The following is a 21,376-nucleotide window of genomic DNA, read 5'->3' as shown; positions in this document are numbered from 1 at the left end:
GAACCCAGTCATTTCCAGTTCAAAGCCCTGCTCTTTGGTCTCACCACAGTCTCCTGGGTGTTCACCAACTGCATGGCAGTGATTGCTGCTCACCTCAGACTGCAAGGGTTCCGTGTGTTTCTATATGTGGACAACTAGCTTGTGACTTCTTCCTCCAGGAATGTTTTACTTCAAGCCGGGACTCCTTGCTCCAGCTTTGCCCCCGTCTAAGAATCACAATCAACATGGCAAAATCAAAATTAGCCCCTGTCCAAGTAATGGAGTTCACTAGGGACCAGCTGGATACCACCTTGCAGATAGTCAAATTGCCAGACTTGAAAATTTCCACCCTCTGACAAAAAACATGAACAGTCCTCTCCTATCAAAAACTCCGGCCCAATGCATATTGTGGCTCCTATGGTCAGTGTCAGCCTATATCACCCTAGTTCTTCAAGCCAGATTTTACATAAACATTTTTCAGTGGACTCTAGCAGTTCAGTGTTCAGTTCAGTGTCAACTGATGCACCTTCTCATTTGCCTCACCACCATTTGCAGATGCAATGTTCAGTGGTGGTTAGGCACCCCTCCCCCGTTTCACAAGTTCACCCTTTTGTTCTACCATCCCTACAAGCCACAGTGAGTGCAGACACTTCCCATTTGGGATGGGGACAATTTTATGGAAAAGACAGTCCAAGGTACAAGGTCCCCAACAGTGGCCAGTCATCTCGTCAATGTCCCAGAGGTGAGGGCAGTCCTCCTAGAGTTGCAAGCTTTTCAGGAGTCCCTCCCAGAGGTGTGATTTCAATCCAGACAGACAATATGATCATCTGATACACCCACTCTGGACTTTCTTTTTTACCTGTCCAGCATGTCGTATCCAGACATAGCAACCCTGAGGTTAACTGCATGATTTCTCCAATTCCAATGATGGCCATACAGTCCAGGTGTTCATCTCAAGTTGTGCATATTCTGGCATCTTCACAGAAACTCTCTTTTAGGAAAATGTAAAAAAGCAAATTGAAGAAAGCTCTATATGGGAGTTTAGCAGGGATATAGATCCTCTTTCAGCCCGTCTCCCTGCTATTTAGATTTTCTAGCTGGTCATTTGTAAGCTAGTCCAAGCTTTTTCACCATTTGGAGGTTCAAATAGCTGCCATTTCAAGTTTTCACATGGGGAAAAATAGACTCCCATTGCTTCCTTGAAGTTATCCAAAGCGTTTCTAAGGGCTACTTTTCTCCTTCATCCCTCATTCTCCTCCAGGCCTTGACAACACCCCCTTTTGAGCCTGCTGCTACAGTTGAATTGAAATACCTTTCTTGGAAGACTCTTTTTCTGGTGGTTATTACCTCCACTCAAAGAATCTTGGAGTTCCAAGCCCTTTCCTGCAAACCACCATAACTTGATTTTTCATAAAGACCAGGTATCACTTCAGACTAACGCTACCTTTCTTCCCAAGATGGCTCCATAGTTTACCTTGAATCAAACTATCAACCTCCCTGTTTTCTTTCAACAACTTTCCATTAAAGGGAGATATATTTTACATCTAGTGGATGTTCATCAACAACTCAGATTCTAGTTGCACCATGCCAAGGCTATTAGATAGACCAAGTTTTTCTGTAATTTTCTTCAGTCATATTGGGAAAAGAGGTGTCAAAAGTGGCTGTCTAAATGTATTTCACATGTGTATATAAAGAAGATGGTCTAACATTGTCTGGTAGTCCCAAGGCCCACTCTACCAGGGCAGTTGACCCTTCTACAGTTTATTTTTCAAGGATACCTGTTGATGATATCTGTGCAGCAACTACTCGGTCCAGTGTGCATACTTTTATAGCTTACTACAAGCTGGATTTATTGTCTGGGGCGAGGGCTTCTTTTGGCTCAACCATCCTCTGGAATATCTTTCCATGAGACCACCGAAGGTTTTTAGTAGTTGGGGACTCTGTCCTATCAGTTGAGTACAGATGGAAGAGACAACATCAGATATGAAACTTATGTACGTACCGTAACATTAGATCCATGTTGTCCGTTTCCGTCCTCATCTACTTCACTCTGTCCATTCCCCTACCAAGTTGTCATTTTCTTCTTTGGCTATAGTTTGACTGTGTCATTTACAGCTATGGTCTGTATTCCAGATATATGTGCGTGTGTTTTAGGGTTCCTGATATATTTTTCTCTAGAAGGTAGGCAGACTTGATCTGAGGTATTCCAGTGGTGGAGGGGATTATGTGTAAAGGAAGAAGCCTAAGTCTTGGATCCAAAGTTTGAGAGCTGCCAATATCAGATCAGTTGAGGATGATGGAAGAGGACGACAAGGATCTGGTGTTATGGTAAGTACAAACCTTTCATTTGCATACTTCTTCACTTCCTTTGTGTGGCCGTCAGTACCTGACACAGTACTCCTTGTCCAGCTTTAGCACTACCCTGTACATTGCTAGAATGACAGCAGCTTTTCTGGAGTTCTTTCCCTAAGGTCTGCATTCCCAGTAACATAATGCATTTACCACATTGTTTAAAAATGTGGTAGCTGACTGATCCAAAAGATACAAGCAAATTCACTTCTTGTGTGGGCAGGATTCTCTTGCTAAGCCATTAGGGAACACAGCTGTTTCAGTGGAGGAATTGAACTGTTCTGACCTTCATTTCTGAGATTTTCTTTTTTCTTAGACGTGTTGCTCATAGTTTTACAGTGTTTTATAATGTGCACTCTTTTACTCATCTCACTCTTGGCACTTGAGATGATCTCTGAGGGTATAGTGCTCTGGCAATAACTCTGCTGAACTAATATATTTCAGTATTTTGTGTTTTCTTAATGAAGTATCTCCCCATCTCATCTGAGCACCAGATTTAGGTACAGTGTTTGTTTGCTGTCTTGTTTGGGTTGACATGCACTGACCTCAAAAACTCCAGAGCGTTATGGGATTTGACCATCTGGACGTCTGTAAGATTATTTGGCACAGGAGAGTTGAGCATGGAAAGGGTTAAACTCTGAGCAAATATTAATTATTTTGTTTACTCATTTGTTTTTGGTAGAGGTTTGTATGCCAAGTTCACCCGGGATGAATCCCCACTCTATTCTGTTAACTTTATAATCCTCTTTGCAGTTTTGTAGCAGAGAATTTATGCAATGCTTAGTAGGGGTGCCATTTCAGTTTGCATAAAAAATCTTCACAGAATTGTAGAAACTATGGTGAAAGACCATCACTGTCTCAACTTTTTACACTAAGGAATTTGTGAATCTGCCTTTCAGAGACTTGTGTGAAGTGTAATGGATAAATAAGATAAAATAAAAGACAAAAGAGATTCAGAAGTGGTGGGAAGTTTGAGGACTGAGAGTGTAGTAAAAGACAGAGGTCAGAAAACACAGCTTTGAAGTTTCAGCAGTAGTCATAGTTCCAGCTTTTTTTTAAATTGGAAGAGGGTGTTAGAAAGGTCAATACCATGTTGTCAGGTCATTTACCTCTGCCCAGCTCTGTCCACAGTTTTCTGGAGGTTGTGAAATCCATGCTGCAAACAGCAAATACTAGTCTAGTACCTTTATGTTTTCTGAACGTTTAGTGATTTTGCATCATCTGTTATACAAAAATGTAAAATTTCTTTCTGTGTTATAGTGGCTAGCTTTCTGGCTAGGTTGTACACTGTGAATGGATAACCTTACACTGGCTACCATTGTATGTTAACTGCAATACTTTGGAGCAGAGCTGCAGCTTATTAACATATTTCCTGATGTTACCGTCACCCCCACCAGCATCAACATTTGTCTACTTTTTCACAAGTATACTTGTGCCTTCTGTCCCTTTATTATAGTTCAAGAAAAAAATAAATCTGATGCTGGAACTGTCGTTTATGTGGCTTATCAATGGACTCCTTTTCCAAAAATGACAGTATTCTATTTAACATCCCTTTGTTCACTTTGTATCTGCCAGTTTAACATTGTGTTTTTAACAAGATAACAAACTTTCTCTTGGATCACTTTGAAAATTTGACTGAAATCAAGGTTGTCATAGTCCATAGCATAGAGTCAGTCATACACCATAGTCATAGAGTTAAATTATGGTCACTTTGAAAGTGCTTATTAGTAGTGCATACTGTTAACTCAGATTAGTTTTTGGTGGCTACACATCTTTTCTTTGAGGAATGCTTTTAAGACCTTCCCCACCTTTATTATGAACCTGACTGTTTAAGCAGTATTGTACAGATTAGCATTAAACTTCACTCATGGATAGACATTCCATGTATCCATTCCCGGTGTTTATTGTTCATTTTGTACTGGTGCTTCAGCATTTAGAATGGTAAGCAATTTCCTGGTGTTCCTTTGGGAAAGTTTTATGTATGCAGTCTGCACTCATGTTTTTGTCCTGTACTTTTGTAAAGTTCTCTGGCATACGCATCTGTGGTATGTCTGTTAACTAGCTAGATGCACTGATCAAACTGACCCTGTACAGCATGATTTGCGTTTTCAACCGAAAAAATGGAAAAAGAGAGACGTATATTATTTGTAACAGTGGTGGATCTGGTCTGCCTTCCTCATTTATCATACAGCAGCCTTACTGAACAGCTGGAGGTATCTGATGTTCACCTTCTTTTATAGGAAAGTGATCAAAATATATGGTCAGTGTTTTCATATTTCACCAGTCCCACTCTTTATAATATCAGCCGTGTATCATTTTAGTAAAGTTATCTTATGTTCACTGCAATTTACAAAAGTAAGATTTGACCAAAAAAAAATATTCACTAGTCCTTTTCTTCTTGTCCTTTGATAATCAGAATGTGTCTGAGTGTGTTTGTGTGTGGCTGGGGAGAGCAGAACCCTCTGAGCACAGTAAGACTGCCCAGAATCTCCCAACCAAATGTATTCTGATCTAACTCTTCCCAGTGGCATAGAAGAATAAAGCCCTGGCTACAGCTGAAATTATCTAAGCTCCATTAGTGGCTTGGATACTGAAAGATCCAGGCAAGGGAGGATAGGAGAAAGTGATAAAACACCAGCTCACCTGCAGTGGGGGGAAGGACTGGTGGTCCGGTAGCTGTTTTGCATGCAGAAGCTTGCAGGCAAAACAGTCATGACTGGATATGTGGGCTTGGTCTACCAAGCTTATGATGGCAACCATCACAGCATGCTGGTGGGAGCACTTAAGTGCTGTGGGAAAGCATAGTCAGCCCTTGTGGTGGCATGGGCTCCTGTGTCTGTCATCAATGGAGAGTTTGTTTTTTAGGAAAAAAAAATACAGCACAATACACTATACAAAGAGACATTAATGTGTTTTCACATAAAGCTTTGTTAGGTATTTTGCCGATTACAAATAACACTGCCTAATATAACATTCCTAAAATCACATGATCAGTGCCATCACAGTTATAAACAAAATACAAAAAAAATGTTTTGTTAAAAACCTACACAATGCATAAAACACATAATTGATTGGCATGCTAATGTTTTATCATTGCAAAATCAATATGATATATAGTCACATGTATAAATAAATATAAATATTCAAAAATGCTAAAATGTTCAATGATTCAGTGCCCTTTCCTTCAAAATAGGTTTCATAGAAATGTAGTCATTGGACCATGGACATTTGCAGACCTCTAATTCCAACATCCATCTGAATTCTATGTCTTCAGTTGGATGCATTAAGTCTCTACCCCTTTTACTTAAATATACCAGTTCTTGTACTTGGAACCTGAAAATATGTTTAGTATCCTTTTCAGTCATGTTTTACTAATGCAGTAGTGCTTTTTTTTGTTTACTAATACCAAATATATGTTCATAGATATGCTTGCTCAATGTGCTGTTGGTCTTACCAACATAATACTCTGCACATGCTTGACATACTGTTTTATAAACTAAATTTTTACTAGTACAATCAGCATAGTTTTTAAACTGGTATTGGGTGCCAGAAAACCCTGATGGCTTCCAGAATGATGGCCTCTGTGATTGTCTGTTGCCCTGCAAGAGATGAATGAGCTGATTGTTTATATATTTATATATATATATATATATATATATATATATATATATATATATATGTGTGTGTGTGTGTGTGTGTGTGTGTGTGTGTGTGTTTATCTACCTGATATTACCCAATTCTCACTTACCTGAAAATTACATTCAAGAGACAACTTCGCCAAAAACTTATTTTAACGGACACCCGATCACCGAATTTGTACTCCTGGAAACTAACCACTTGGCCACCATGATGAACTATGCCCTTTTCCCCACTGTAGTGCGATCTTGGAGTGGTATATTTAGTTAGGGAGTGTGTGGGTTTGATTTGATTTATTTTTTTATTTTTTTCATGGTGGCCAAGTTCGGTGATCTAGGTGTTCGTTAAAATAAGTTTTTGGCTTAGTCATCACATGAATGTAATTTTAGGGTAAGTGAGAATTCCATAATACACAGTAGAACCACACACACACATATATATATATATATATATATATATATATATATATATATATATATATAAATAATTATACACACACACACACACACATATGTATATGTTTTACGTGTGTGTGTGTGTGTGTGTGTGTGTGTGTATATATATAGATATATATATATATATATATATAGATATATATATATCCACACACACACACACACACACACATATATATATAAAATGTGTGTGTGTGTGTGTGTGTCTGTGCATATATTATATATATATATGTGTGTGTGTGTGTGTGTGTGTGTGTGTGTATATATATATATATACATATATATATATATATATATATATATATATATATATATATATATATAAATATACACACACACACACACACACACACACACATGTTTTACGTGTGTGTGTGTGTGTGTGTGTGTGTATGTATATATATATATATATATATATATATATATATATATATATGTGTGTGTGTGTGTGTGTGTGTATTGAGTTAGTGTAGTAGCACCTTGGTGTATGCTACATTTGGTTGGTAGAGGACTAGCTTCATGGAGTAAAGAAATAAAGCTCTAGTTTGGCAAAGAGGTCCCGGAATTAACTGGTAACCTAGGAGCTGGTGGAGCTAACAAGAAGGGTGATTTTGAGTACTCAACGCCAGCTTACCCATCCTGGGGAGAGGAGGGCTGTCGAGTTCCCTGTAGTGCCTGCAGCCACTGGAGTGAGAGATTGAGAGGTGCATGGCATGCAGCAAATGGGCCATTAACATATGCTTGGTTCTAAATGGGCGCACCAGTCTGGTATTTTTTCTGGAATGTGTGTGTGAGGATGTACATGCTCAATGGGGAAAGCACATCACATACTTGTACATGTGAGTGTGCACATCTGGCACAAGATTAGGAGCTAGAACCAGCAAATGGAAAAAAAAATATCCCTTATGGCTCAAAATACCAACTCTTAGCCTGATGATGGAGAAAGAATGAACAAGGCCGTGACCAGGGCTTGATGGGAGGGATGAAATAGGAAAAAAAATATATAAAAAAATATGGGGTTGGAGTAATTTATGAGACCAGAAGTGTTGGCGAAATTGATTCAAATAATTCTGTTTTATTGACTTTTAGATGAGTCAACATGCTTCTGCTTACTTTATATCCAGATTTCATCTTTGTTCTTTTTTCAGTAAAATTTAGTTGTGTCTTTTTCCAGTCTTAGTTTACACTTTTGTATTTCTTTTTCACCAGGTTGCATCTTTTATGTTTCTTAAATACAATGCTTTGTATGATATTTTGTACCTCAGTTCTGTTACTCTTATTTTTCATTTTTAATGGTTTGTTTGTTGACCCACTAATGACATCTTTGAGGATTATTTCATGGTTTTAGTTGCTGACGACTGTTCTACAGGTTGCTGAATGGTCCTTTTTTGACACCTCAGTGGTCCGGAAAGCTGCTGAGGTTGAGTTATCATTGTTGCCTGTAGTTGTTGTTTCAGTGACTATTTTGTATTATTTTATGAGAATAACTGTTTTTTAGATATAAACATTGGCGTTATGTTTTGTTTTGGCACTGCAAGTCTCTTTATGGTTTCAGAGTTTGCATTACAGAAAGAAGAGTGGGATAAGATCCTGATTTTTAAAATGTATTCTGTTGATTATTTTTATAACTACTGTGGACTAGCATATGTGACAAGTAGATATGGCATTATGCATGATACAAATATCTCTACTGTACCCCATTTTAACACATTAGGTAAAAATGCAGGCTTATTCTAATACATTGGTTGCACTTCATTTTATAAGTGAAGTGATGCTAATTAGATGTTCCTGGTAGGGGGAGAGGCAGGAGCAGGTAGGACACAAGTGGTCAAGAAAAGAAACGCTAGTAAAGGATTGACTAGGTGGCATGATAATAGCTTTAAAGAGGGAACATAGGAAAATGGAAAGAAATGCATCTGAGTAATGTGAATCAGTCTGTATTGTGTGACAAAGATAGATGCCGAACCATGTGGAGGTCTGAGAGGTAGAATAGAAAGGGAAACCTTATGGGTAGATCTCTCAGATATGTGGATTTTGCCCCTTTAGTAAAATAGTTAAATTCCTTAGCCCTGAAGAGGGATAGATTGTCAGCTTCCCAAATGCCAATAGGGAGATGATCCTAAGTGATGGGTTCAATTAAAGACACAGCACGATCACAGTATTTCAACTTAGTACCAGGTCTCTACAGGCGACATGTCATCACCATTCAGAATGGATATGAGCTGGTAGATTTCAGTTTGACCAGGTAGTCTACGAGCCAAGGGGCAGCAGTAATTTAGAAACTGTAATTTGTAGAGTAGACACAGAGGATTAGGTCAAGTTTTTTCCTGATAAGTCAGTGTGCTATATATATATATATATATATATATATATATATATATATATATATATATATATATTTATTTAAACACGGTGATATGCCATCTAAAATGAAAGAAGTGGATTCTGTTAAAAAAGTCTGCAAACTTCTTAAGTTGTCAAAGGTGGCAGAGAAGATAGAAACCCACATTCTGGTTGTCTAATCTGGTCTTCCTGTGGTAAACATACTCAAAGAAAAGTTGTAGGGCAAGAGCTTCCATTCTAGCTGGCTGTTGCCATTTTGTCTTGGGTGCTAAATGTTAAAGTCCTGTGACTGGGAGATATGGAAGCAAATCTGCCATTTAACTTTGTTCCCACTTCAACTAATTTCAAAATACTATCTTAGTGACTCACTTCTGCTTTTCACTGAACCACCACTGCCAACATAGTCCCATAAAACAGGAACATATTTAAAAATACACTCGTTACAATGGGGTTTGGTTATTCCAGGTAAAGGGTTGACTTAAAACTGGTGGTTTCAAATAACACAGTGGAAAAAGCCTATTTAGTTAGTTGTATGTGATTCTGCATGAAGAACTTCACACCACTAAATCTTGGTAACTGGTTGGTGTTGAAAGGGTAGGACATCTGCACAGCTTTAATGAAAATCTGTCTATCCTTCTGTCAGTAACGTCCCACCCACTGTTAGTTTTTGTGTAAGTGTCGCAGGGTAGGATCTCCTTTATCAGTAAATGTTATGGTATAAAAGGACACAATTTGAGGGGCAATATATCAAAGCAATGCATGGTAGATATTTATTTCCTGCAAATGTCAGTGGTTGTTCTGTTGTTCACAGGCTAACCTGAATGCTGCACAGTTCGCCACAGATTTGAACAGAGCATTACAGACGGAAATGGGGTTCAGTGTAGAAGTGACACTGCTTACCAGCAAAGGTAAAGACACTTAGTAATAAATACATTGCTAGAACATATGAACACATGCATTTAAATGCAAAAAATACCAGTGATAACAGGCATTTGAATGTGTACATTCTGTGGCTCATTAGTAGTCCTTTTAGCTTGCATTAAATGTTTCTGTGTTATCAAGGAAGTGTTAAGCAGAGGTTCTCTGTAGTCTGTATTTAAGAATGCTAAGTGAAGATGTTGCTTACATTTGAAAGAATTTATAAACCTTCACCATTAAAATAGTAGAAATTTAGTCTTGAAAGCCTGTTTTTATTTTTATTGCTAACTTATTTATGGGGTAGTTTGAAAGTGAGTCTCTTAATTTGAATTCATATTTTAGGATGAAAGTTGTTTTCTGCAGAGATTATATTAATGATTTTTTTCTGTGGTGAAAAGTTCAAAAGATGAATTTAAGTAGTTTCAATATATTACAGAGTAACCCATATAGTGTAACTTTTAATGATGAATGGCATTCTATTCAGAAGCACTATTTAGTTGTTGGTATTTATATAAAGGATGGATGCATACAGACAACAATGCTTAGAAAGTCCCCCTTCAGTTAACAGTTTTTTTACATGCTGAAAGTGTGTATGACACTCATCTTATACCTTGACTCCCTTATGGATAATTTTGAGAGCTATAATTTTCTGTTGTAATGATGAGGTCTTTTATAGGTGTAGCACAGGATGCTGCTTAATGACTGATAGGAAGGGGTTCTTGTGAAGATGGGTTATCTTCCTTACAGAAAGTTGGGCACCATACAAATGTTAATTATAAGAATATGTTTGGAAAAAAAATGTAGGGAGAACCTTGTACCACAAAATGATAATACACTGTTAGTCATTATGCTGCGTTTATAGAGGAGATTTCATAAATATTGAGACAGTATTAGAATATTATAATGAGTGGTGAAATTCTGGGGAATTTCAATCTTAAGATCTCATTTAGAAATTTCCCTAGCTTGATGGGCCATTTGGTCCATTATATTATGTATGATGGGCAAGACGATATGGATATTTGTAAAGGCTACTCCACTTGTAAATACATTCATCATAACAGTTTACATTGTATTAATGGACATTATTTTAAAACTTTGAGTGCTAAATGTTGTTATTAGGAAATTATGGTATACTGGTTGAGATGTACATGCAATTTATATTAAATTGGTCAGACAAGAACACAGGTTAACAAAAAGATAGAGGAACATCTCAGGGATATAAAACCGTTGGATGTAAAACAGTTGTCCCCTACAGCAGTATTCTTCCACTTTTGCAGAAGCATAACATCAATAATGACAGTATAGAGGATTTAAAGTTCTTTATTGTATGTGTATGATTATGATCTAAAGGGTTTTTTTATGAATGTTATTTTATTTTATTTATTTATTTGCAGTTTGTTAACTGGGAAAGTCCATCAGGCCAAGGTGAGCCCTTTCAGTGGAGGCCCAGGGAGAAAAGCTCCAAAGTATACAAAAAATATCAGCAAGAAATAATACAAAGAGCTAATACAGTACATTACAAAAACAAACTCAGCAGTAGTTAATACAAAATGCTATACAACTTAATAGAAAGCAATTATTTATTTACAGTAGCAGCAATAAGATTTTTGGTATGACATTAAGCAGTACAAAACCATAAAGAGAGAGTAAGTAGTATATCTTATGTGGCAGGCAGATGCCTACACAAGCTAGGGTATTAAAGGGAGTAAGTAAAAGAAAAGATGAAGGAGTCGAAAAAGCAGGTGAGGGTTAGGTAGAATTTAGAGAGAGAAAGGTTGAAGGAAGTGAGAGGGGGAGTGGGAATAGGAGTAATAGGATGGAAGTTAGGAGGGGTGAGAGCAAGAGCACTCCCAAGTTGTCAATAGATATGAATGGAGCAAAGTCTTAAAAGAAGAAAGATTCAGGGTAATTCGGATGTGGGGAGGAAGTGAGTTCCATTTTCGTGCGAGGGAGAAAGGCAGAAGAAGTTGCCCAGGGGTATGTGACAGTTTGTGTACTTCAAGGAGGTTTTCATTATTAGATCTAAGGATTCAGTCAGGAAGGTGCATAGTAAGGATGGAGGAGAGGGAGGGGCATTGATATGGGTTGAACATGAGTTTATGAGCAGTGGAGATTTGAATATAAGAGAGATAATTGTGGAACTCCAGCCAGTTCAGGGAGTGTAAGGAGTCACAGTGGTGGGAGGAGGATTTTGAACTGGTAGCAGACTTGGAGATTTTATTGTAACAGGATCCCAGTTTAGCTTTGAGGATGGCTTGAAGATTGGTAAGGATAGGTGCTCCGTACATGAGAGAGGGAAGGAGGTATGTATTAGAGAGGGTAACCTTAGTCAAAGAGGTTAGGTAGCGATTGTGCCGATTAAGCATTCCGAGTTTCTGGTGAGTCTTTTTGATGTTGGTTTGAAGTTGAATGTCAAATTTTAGTTGTTCATCGATAAAGACACCTAGAAGGTTAGTTTGGGAGACTGTATCGATAGGAGTCTTATTTTGGTTTATAATAGAGAAGGAGCTCTTGTCTGTTTTGGTGTTTTTAGAAGGGGTAAAGATCATGATTATGGTTTTGGATGCATTAAGAGCTAAGTGATTATTTAGCATCTATGTCTCAGTACTGTTGAAGGCAGCTTGTGTTATTTGTATGGGTTTAGGGAGGGATTCGGCAGAGCAGATAATGGTAGAGTTGTCTGCATATTGGACAAGTTTGGCATTAGGGATGCAATGATGAAAGTTGTTAATGAAGAAATTAAATAGAAGAGGACCCAGGATAGAACCTTCGGGGATGCCAATCAGAGTGTCAGTGTAGGAGTAGGTGCAATTATTCCATTTGCAGCCTGGTATCTATCAGAGAGGTAACTGGAAAACCAGTTTAGAGTGGAGAAGGAGCGATTAAGATGTGAGAGGTTAGAAAATAGTAGGTTATGGGAAATTGTATCAAAGGCCTTACATAGGTCTAAGAGAAGGGAAGATACAATATTGCCAGAATCGTGGGCATGGTTAATATTATCAAGAAAGGATAGTAAGGCTGTTGTGGTACTGTGTCCAGGTCTGAAACCATGTTGTGTCAGGATTAGCAGTTGATTATCTAAAAGGTAGGGTAAAAGTTGAAATGGATACATTTTTCAAGAATTTTAGAGATGGGGAGAGAATGGCTATGGGGCGGAAATTGGAGATGTCAGTGTTGTTGCCTCCTTTGTGTGGAATGATAAAGGCATTTTTCCAGAGGAAGGGTACATAGGATTCTTGGATAGAATGATTGATTAGAATACAGATGGGGAGAGCTGTGACATCTGCGGCCAACTTAAGGAAGTTAGAAGGAAGGTTGTCGGGGGCATTGGGGCATCGTTTTAGCTTTTGGAGTTTTTTTATAGTGGAGACAGGGATGGGTTTGAGGGAGAAGAGAGAGGGATGGGAAGTATTTGTAGCAGAAGGAGAGGAGCTGTGGGTGAGAGAAGTTGAAGGAGCAACATAGTTCAGAGGGAAAGATATGGTGAGTTTGGCTATTGAATCTATGAAGAAGGAGCTAAATCTGGTGGCTATGCTATAATCTGGAGAGCTAGGGTCAGAACAGAGATTGTCTTTCCTGCCAGGACTGGGAAGAACAGAGAGAGCGGTCGGAAGCAATTTTTTTTTTAACTCTATTACAAAGTTGTTTAAATTCAGTAAGGGAGTTGGGTCTTTTATATTTTTGGTGGAGTTTCCATGATTTGTCACGGGTATGCATGAGGGTTAATGTTTCTTTGGAGAGCCATGGGGCAGTTTTGGATTTCACTCTTTTTGTTCTGGGAGGTGCAAAGCAGTTTAGCAGGTAGGGAAAGAAGTATTAAAATAAGTAACAGCATTGTCAAGAGGAAGGGTTTTAAGAGGGTCTCAGTTTGTCTGTTTTAAGCAGCCGAAAAGGACTGTGGGTTGAAGTTTGTGAGGTTGCGTGTTAAGATATAATTATGTTGTAAGTGTAGGGAGGAAAGAGTGCAGCGTATGATGGCAAGAAGGTGATCACTGAGGGAATCAGGCAAAGTGCTGCTGTCAGAGATATTATTGGGATGGTAGACTAATATCCAGTCCACAATACTGCCTGAATAATTGTCTTTATTAGGTCTAGTAGGAGAGTTAACTAATTGAGAGAAGTTGTGTAAGTTGATATTGTGGGAAGTGGTGGTTGACTGAATAGAAGTCCAGTTAATGTTAACATCTGCTTAGATGATTGTTTCATTTGCTGTATTAGCTGAGAATCAAAAGAGAATGTCTTCAAGGGGGGGGGGGGGGGTGTTATTTCCAGGTGGAATATATAGAGCAGCTATAACTACGTTTCTATGGTTGTTGATATTTAAGGAGGGCTAAGGTTATTTCGGCTGTACCGAATTTAGGTATATAGTTGGCATAAGGAGTTACTGTTAGAGAGGAGGAAAAAAGTAGGGCTACTCCACCTCCTTTCTTTTGAGTTCTGTCATTTCTTATGATTCTGTAATTGGGGGGGGGGTGACTTTGGAGTATTTCAGATGTGGTTTGAGCCACGTTTCGGAGAGTGATACTATGTCAGGGTGGTTATGGGAGACCAAGCTAGGAAGCTGGGTAGTTTGATACATAGGCTTTGGACGTTAGTAGTAGTGAAGAGGAGAGACTTGTGGTTGGAACTGGGTATGGTTGCTGGTTGACAAGAGGTACAGGGTTGGGGTGCCTGTCTCCTTAAAGAAGGATAGAGACAAGTTTGAGAAGATGGAATAGAGGTTTTGAAGCATCACTAGAGTTGAAGTTGAATGGAAGAAAGCATATGGGATAGGAATTGTGAGGGATGGGGTCTGTATTTGAGGAGGTGAGGAGCTTTATGTGAAAGAGGAGAGAGTCATTGGTTTGGTAGAGGTGAGGAAAAATGTAGGAAGTGTAGGCGGGTTCTTTTTTGAAGTGTATTGAGGTTGTGTGGAAGGATGGGGAATAAGGGAAGTCAGGGAGACAGGTAAGGTGGAGTAGAAGGTAGAAGGTAAGGAGTATATGGAGTAAGGAAAGTGCAGGTATGGTGTGCATTATTGTAGTGTAGTATGGAGGTAAGGTGTGACATAAAAGAGAGCAATGATAGTTAAAGTGGTGTGTACTTTGAAAAGATTCAGATACTTTAGAAGAAAGGGGATATTAGCAGTTGCGATCAGGGGGAATCAATAAGTGAGAGGGAGGGGAGGTAGATAATAGAGAAGTGGGTGGAGCTTGGTATGATGGGCTCAGTATGTTGTAGGTGTGGTCTAGTGGTTATAAATGTAGAGGTAGTTGAGGAAGGTGGGAAGTGCGGGCAGGGAGAAGAGTGGAGTGAGCCCAGAGGGCGAACAGAGTGGGAAGAGCCAAAAAAGAGGAATGTACAAGACAAGAATCTCAGCAAAAACCTATCACTGAAAACAGCCACTACTAGGAAGACAAAGCTGCAGGCAAGCCTAAGATGAGTATAATTCAAGGGTTATGTTTGGGCAGAGAGTTAAGAAGTTGTGGTTAACAGTGGCAGGGCAAGTACACTTCAGAAGAGATTAAAACCCTAAACAGAATAAAAGCACTGAGAGCAACATGGAGCAGGGCAATAATGCACAATATGTTGCTAAAAGTGGGAATGTGGGTGGGCTGCCATCTAGTGGCTTAACTATGTAAAGTTTATATTTGGAAAACTATTAGCAGGGAGGAAAAGGCTACAGGTGGGGAAAAGTAGGGGGTAGCAGACCGCCTTTAAAACTGCTTTTGTGCACACCGCTTAACTAGACAAAAAAACAATATTCTATGGTAAAAACTAAGGAGCAGGAGCTTAACATACACTCAAGTAAACAGTAGAAGGAAGGACGATGAGTCCAGAGGTGGTTTGCAGAACTTCAGGTGCATGTACTGTGAGATGGAAGAACCGGTCTGGCCACTGTATAGCTGCTTGGGAAGGGAGCACCAGCGGTTAAGGACAGTAGCAATCTGAAATAGGTGTGGTTTGCACTCTTGTGGGAGGCTGGATTCTGCCCTTCTGATCTGGGAATTTCTGGTCACAGGCTTATTGTACCTGCTTATTTGAACTATTTCTTTCTGAAAATGGTGCGCCTTGTTGCTGCAGTATAGACCAGATTCAGGCCTGCTGAATCTAGCTTTGTTTGTATAACTTGAGCACTGACCCAGGCCATCTTTTTTTGGAGAAGGTTTCCCTGCACCCTAGCAGCAGGAGTGTGCAGTTAGAACTTGTCTGTTTGAAGACTGCTGGAGCAGGGCTCAGTTTTCATTTTTTTCTGGTCAATTGGGTAACTTGTTTAAGTCAGTTGTTCGTTTTCTATTGTTTTATATATATAAAAAGAAAATTGTATTCTATTCATCTGCTTTTACTGTATTTGTGTTTCTTTCTACTTTATTACTAGTGGCATTGACTACAACTCTGATCTGAGATATATAACAATAAGTATCCTTTTCTGTGCATTTAAAGAGTTTTTTTGATTGTACCTGCTTTATTTTTTGAAAAAAAAAACAAAAAAAATATACTTGTTTCCCGCCTTTCTAAGCTAGTATAGTCCAGTTTTCAGGTTAAGTGCTGAATTCAGGGCTGTGTTACAAATCTCTGTGTTTGCCCATACCTTACCTGCATAGAAGGAAGCTTCTCTGTTCACCTGTGAGAGAGGGGAGCTTTGAGCAGCCTATCTGTCCCTGGATTGCCCAGAAATTAGTAGTTTATTGGCCATGTTGGGCTAATTTTTATCTCTTTCATTTCCCTGCTATAAATACTGCATTTGCCCGGTTTTGCATGCCAGGCAGCACCGGCTAGCTAGGGTATAATGATTCCTGGCTTCACAAAGTCTCCTCTTCAATTTTTTCCCTCGGAACTACACAAACTTTCAACTTAAGTACTCAAGCCATTCATTTCTCAGCCCAGCACTTGCTCAAAACCCATAGCAAGCACTTATAAACCCTAGCACTAGACCCTCCTATACTGTACAGAATGACAAGGCTCTCTATTCAACCTTACCAGCCATTCAGTAAAACAGTTCACTGTACCTATCCAGGCATGTCCAAAGGGCAGTTTCAGGCATACTCTCCAGTCCAACTGGAGAATCTGGGCATTTTGAGGCAATGTTACAACTGCCTCATGTACACAGACAACCCTCTCCTCCTACCACCAAACACTAATACATGTGAGAGATGCAAATATATAACCAAACTGGAGGCTAAGCTCTCTCAACCCAAGGCTGGATCAGACAGTCAAGAGGAGAAGGGAAATACTTGCATCACACCACCAGTCTCACATAGACCCATTAAACCAGCACTGGCAAAAAACACACATAAATACACGAAAACATACTCGGAGGCTCTAAATAAAAATCTGCAAAAGCAACAGAGACCTCCAGAGCAGACATCCAAGCAAACTCCACCCCCCAACACAAATCATGAAACACATACTTCACAAAACCAGTGTGCCATGCAATCGCAGCCCTTAAGGCAAAATAACATACTCAACATACTAGTAATAGGTGACTCTATAGTCAGGCACACTGACGTCCCACTCACTAGGCTGAATAAGGAGAAGGTTACTGTTAGCTGCCTGTCAGGTGCCAGGATCCGCCACATAACACAAGCACTCAGGTCGCTCCAGAACAAGTACAAATACGACTCTGTCATTGTCCATGTTGGTGTGAATGACCTGAGCCGTACCTCCCTGGACTACATGAAAAGAGACATGGAAGAGCTCTCTGATCTTGTAGCCCAGACGGGTAAGACCCTGACCCTGAATAGCATCCTGCCCTCACCAAGAATGATACCACTGTATAAAGAAAAAATTATCAATTTCAACAATTGGCTACGTTTCTGGTGTCATTCAAAGGGGATCCAGTGTCTGCCCGTCTGGGATGACATGCTCGACAAGTCACGCTGCTTCGCTAGAGACGGCTTGCACCTGTCATCCTTAGGCTTTTGACTACTGGCCAAGGCTCTTGCCACCCCCATAGTGCCGTTTTTAGGCAAGGCTCAAAAGACAAACCCACTGCCATAAATAGCACAAGTATCAAAAAACTGATGGTGATGCTATTCAATGCCAGAAGTCTAAACCTCAAAATGCATGCACTCGAGGCACTCCTCAGTATGGAGAAAATCGATATATGTGCAGTAGCAGAAACCTGGTTTAAGGCTCCAGAGAGCACCCCAGCGCTACCAGGCTACAACTCATACCATACATTTCAGCCACAGAACCCAGACCGAAATACAAAAGGCGGGGGAGTATCCATATTCATCAAGGATGCCCACACCTCCAGGTTAGTGGCACAGCACGATGCTTCAGAGATCATCCACGTGCAACTAACAACGGGCAAAACTGCAATTCAAATTGTAGCTTGCTACAGATCACCCACCATGTCCCAGCACTCCCATTCCGCATTTCTGGAAACACTGGGAAATATAAAGGTCCTACCAAACACCCTAATATTGGGTAATTTCAATTACCCAAACATTAATTGGGAGAACTACTCAAGTACTAACTCCCTTGCCCAACATTTTCTAGAATTTATAAAATCAAACACCCTGGATCCACTGGTCAACACTCCCACCAGAGGTGACAACATATTGGACCTGGTCATCACCAATATGGGCTACCGGTGCTCAACACCAAAGGTAAACCCCTCACTGGTTAGATCTGGCCATAAACAAATCACCTTGGATATCCACATTCTGCCCCCACCCCCGGACAAGGAAACTACCACGAAAAATTTTTCAAAAGCAAACCACGTTACTTAAGACCGAGGTGGAAAGTTTCAAAGCCCCCATGCTGAAGGATAACATTGTCCAAGCTGCAAAATCCTTTACTAATGCACTCTACGGGCACCTACAAGAATGCATGGATCATGCTATCCCAAGCAAAACCAAAACTCACTCCTCCAAGAAAAGGAAACCAGTCTGGTGGACTCCTGCCATAAACAAGCTATATAATAGGAGGAGGAAACTTGTACAGAAAAGAGTAAAATCCCAAGAAGGGAAGACATCCCTGAGCAGTATCAGCAAGAAACTATGATCCCTCATAAAATCATCCGAGGCGAGTTACGAAAGAAAAATTGCCAAGGACTCCAAAGATAACCACAAGGCATTCTTTAGCTATGTCAAGAATCTGAGTGGCAATGCTCAGATCTGCTCAGAGTTAGTGCAGAATGATACAAAATACAGTGAACTGACCAATATTGCCAACATCCTGGCAGACAGGTTCAGCGCAAACATCACCCCCTTCTCACCCCCAAAAGGGCCCATAACCATACCAGAAGAATGTAGTGCTCCTGAAATCACAGACACTCAGGTTAAAACAGCCCTTTCCAAAGCCAAAAACACAGCATCAATGAGACCGGATGGAGTACCAGGCTGCATCTTGCATGAGCTCAAAAATGAACTAACCCCTCACCTAAACACACTGTTCAAACTCAGTCTCTCCACAGGTTACGTACCCTTAGAGTGGCGCACAGCAATGGTTATTCCGCTCCACAAAGGTGGAGCTACAACAGACCCCGGGAACTATCGCCCTATAAGCCTGACTAGCTTGGTCTGCAAGGCTATGGAGCGCATCATCATGGATCTCATTAACAGAGACATTGGGAACCTCCAAACACTGGACCCTACCCAGTTTGGCTTTGTTAAGGGCAGATCATGTCTCCTAAACCTGATGGACTTGTTTGAGACAGTTACCAAGGCTATAGACAAGGGAAAGGTGGTACACACAGCCTACCTAGACCTCGCAAAGGCCTTTGGCACCATTCCCCATTCTGGTATTATAGACAAGCTCACCAGCCTGAACATAAACCCCTACGTCACAAGATGGGTTGCCAACTGGCTTACGGACAGAACCCACATGGTAAGAGTTGCGGGAGCTAGGTCTGACTCTAAACCGGTTACAAGTGGCATTCCCCAGGGCTCAGTCCCAGGACCCCTCCTGTTCGGCATATACTTCTCAGAGGTACAGGCAAGCACAGGAGGACTATGGCTGACCAAGTTCACAGACGACTGCAAACTACGGGCTATAATTGACTCTCCAGCTGACGCAGACATCCTCCAAAAGGGTCTCACTGAGACGGACTCCTGGTGTCAAAATCATAGCCTCAAGCTAAATGCCAAAAAGTGCATAGTCATCCCCTTTGTAAAAAACAAAGTACCCACAAACTACCACATAGGTGGTAGTCCCCTAAATACGGAAGACGTAATAAGGGATCTGTGGACCCAAGTAGATAGTAAACTCTCCTTTTAATAATCACATTGCCAAAGTGTTTAGAAAATCCTTCTACGTGGCACAGCTTATCACGAAAGGGTTCGCATCCAGATCAAAAGAGGTCATTGTGCCCCTCTACTCATCGCTCATCAGATCCATCATAGAGTACAACGCCCCATTTGGGATGTATCTTACAAGACACCTGCAACAGCTGGAAAGACCACAGAAGTACCTCACCAAGAGGATCACAAACAGATGCCCTATGCAGCTCGACTGAAGAAACTCCAGTTGTACTCGGTTGCATACCGCCTACTCAGAGGTAATCTCTGCCTGACATACAAGGCCATGTCCAACCCAGAACTGATCGACATACTCCACCTAAAGAAAAGCATATCCCCTAGAGCCACATGCTCTAGGGATCTAAACCTCACCACAACAATAAATAGGATGTGCTGGAGGGCCAGATTCCTGTCACAGAGACTTCCCATGCTTTAGAACAAGATTCCAATCTACATTAGGCAGAGCTCCTCGCTAACACTCTTCAAGAGTAACCTTGACGAATGGATGGGAAATAGAAAGTTTACCCAGGTGATCACTTAGTGGCTCTGCTGGACAGAGGCACAGGGAACTTAATCTAAGGGGGTGGTGAAAGCCAACACATTCTGGCTAGGCTTATAAATGCCTTCAGGCAGATAGCCTAATACCTACCTATGAACCTATGAACCTAAATGAAGAGAAGAATGAGTTAAAAACAGTACAGCAGAAAGCAGTTAGGTGAGGAGAGAAAAGGAAGGGCTAGGGAGGTAGAAAAATGTGTCAATGTGGAGACTGATATGATCCTAGCATTTTGCAGTCAGGTTAAAGACATTCAAGGAGGTAAACACAGTACAAAAATATGGCAATACAATCTAAAGAACTAAGTTATGAATAGCAGGCAGAATAGTGTAACCCAAATTCACCTAGGAAGTATAGTAGGTAGAAATTAAGAAATACACTAAGCACATTTGAAGGAGCAGGAGCTAATACAGTTACACGATGCACAACTGAATGAGCAGGAGCTAGTACAAGTACACAATGGGCACTTGATTGAGCAGGAATTAATACAAACATACAATGAGCATTTGACTGAACAGGAGCTAAATAAAAACGCTCAGTCGAACTATCAACATGCATTACACTCTACATCATAGCCACTGTAGGAGCATTGCAAACAGTGTCACACCAAAGAAATAGGTTTCATGCTCTTGCTATTCAAGCACTTGCAATTCTTACACCTTTAAATCAAACTAACATAATAGCAAGGTGCAACAGTTAGCCATTACAGAGTAAGTAGTGGTTGGTAACACAAAGAGTGTTATCACAAAAAGCAGTGCCGAGGCGAAGTGACACGCTATAGGGACAAATTCATCCACTCTGTGTTAAAATGAATCTCTTAGTGCTAATTAAAGATGGGGAGGCTTCAGACATTTACTATAGGTAGTCACTTATGGGTAGGCATATGAGACGCTGTGTCTGCCTGTTGTCCACAC

The 21,376-nt window shown here is 40.3% G+C and overlaps 1 protein-coding gene across 1 annotated transcript in view; it reads left to right on the top strand.

Moving 5' to 3' along the window:
- The window catches only part of LOC122812025 (protein transport protein Sec24C-like), a 784,735-nt gene that overhangs the window by 452,254 nt on the left and 311,105 nt on the right, over window positions 1–21,376 (top strand). Inside the window, exon 14 of the mRNA XM_044084258.1 lies at window positions 9,574–9,670. Coding sequence (XP_043940193.1) covers window positions 9,574–9,670 — 97 coding nt within the window. The remainder of the gene's footprint in view (window positions 1–9,573; window positions 9,671–21,376) is intronic.

Source organism: Protopterus annectens, chromosome 9.part0 (genome assembly GCF_019279795.1).
Source record: "Protopterus annectens isolate FY-2018-M chromosome 9.part0, PAN1.0, whole genome shotgun sequence".
In the NCBI taxonomy this organism is placed as follows: domain Eukaryota; kingdom Metazoa; phylum Chordata; order Ceratodontiformes; family Protopteridae; genus Protopterus; species Protopterus annectens.
The sequence above is the reverse complement of the archived record's forward strand: the minus strand, read 5'-3'. Positions and strand labels throughout refer to the sequence as shown.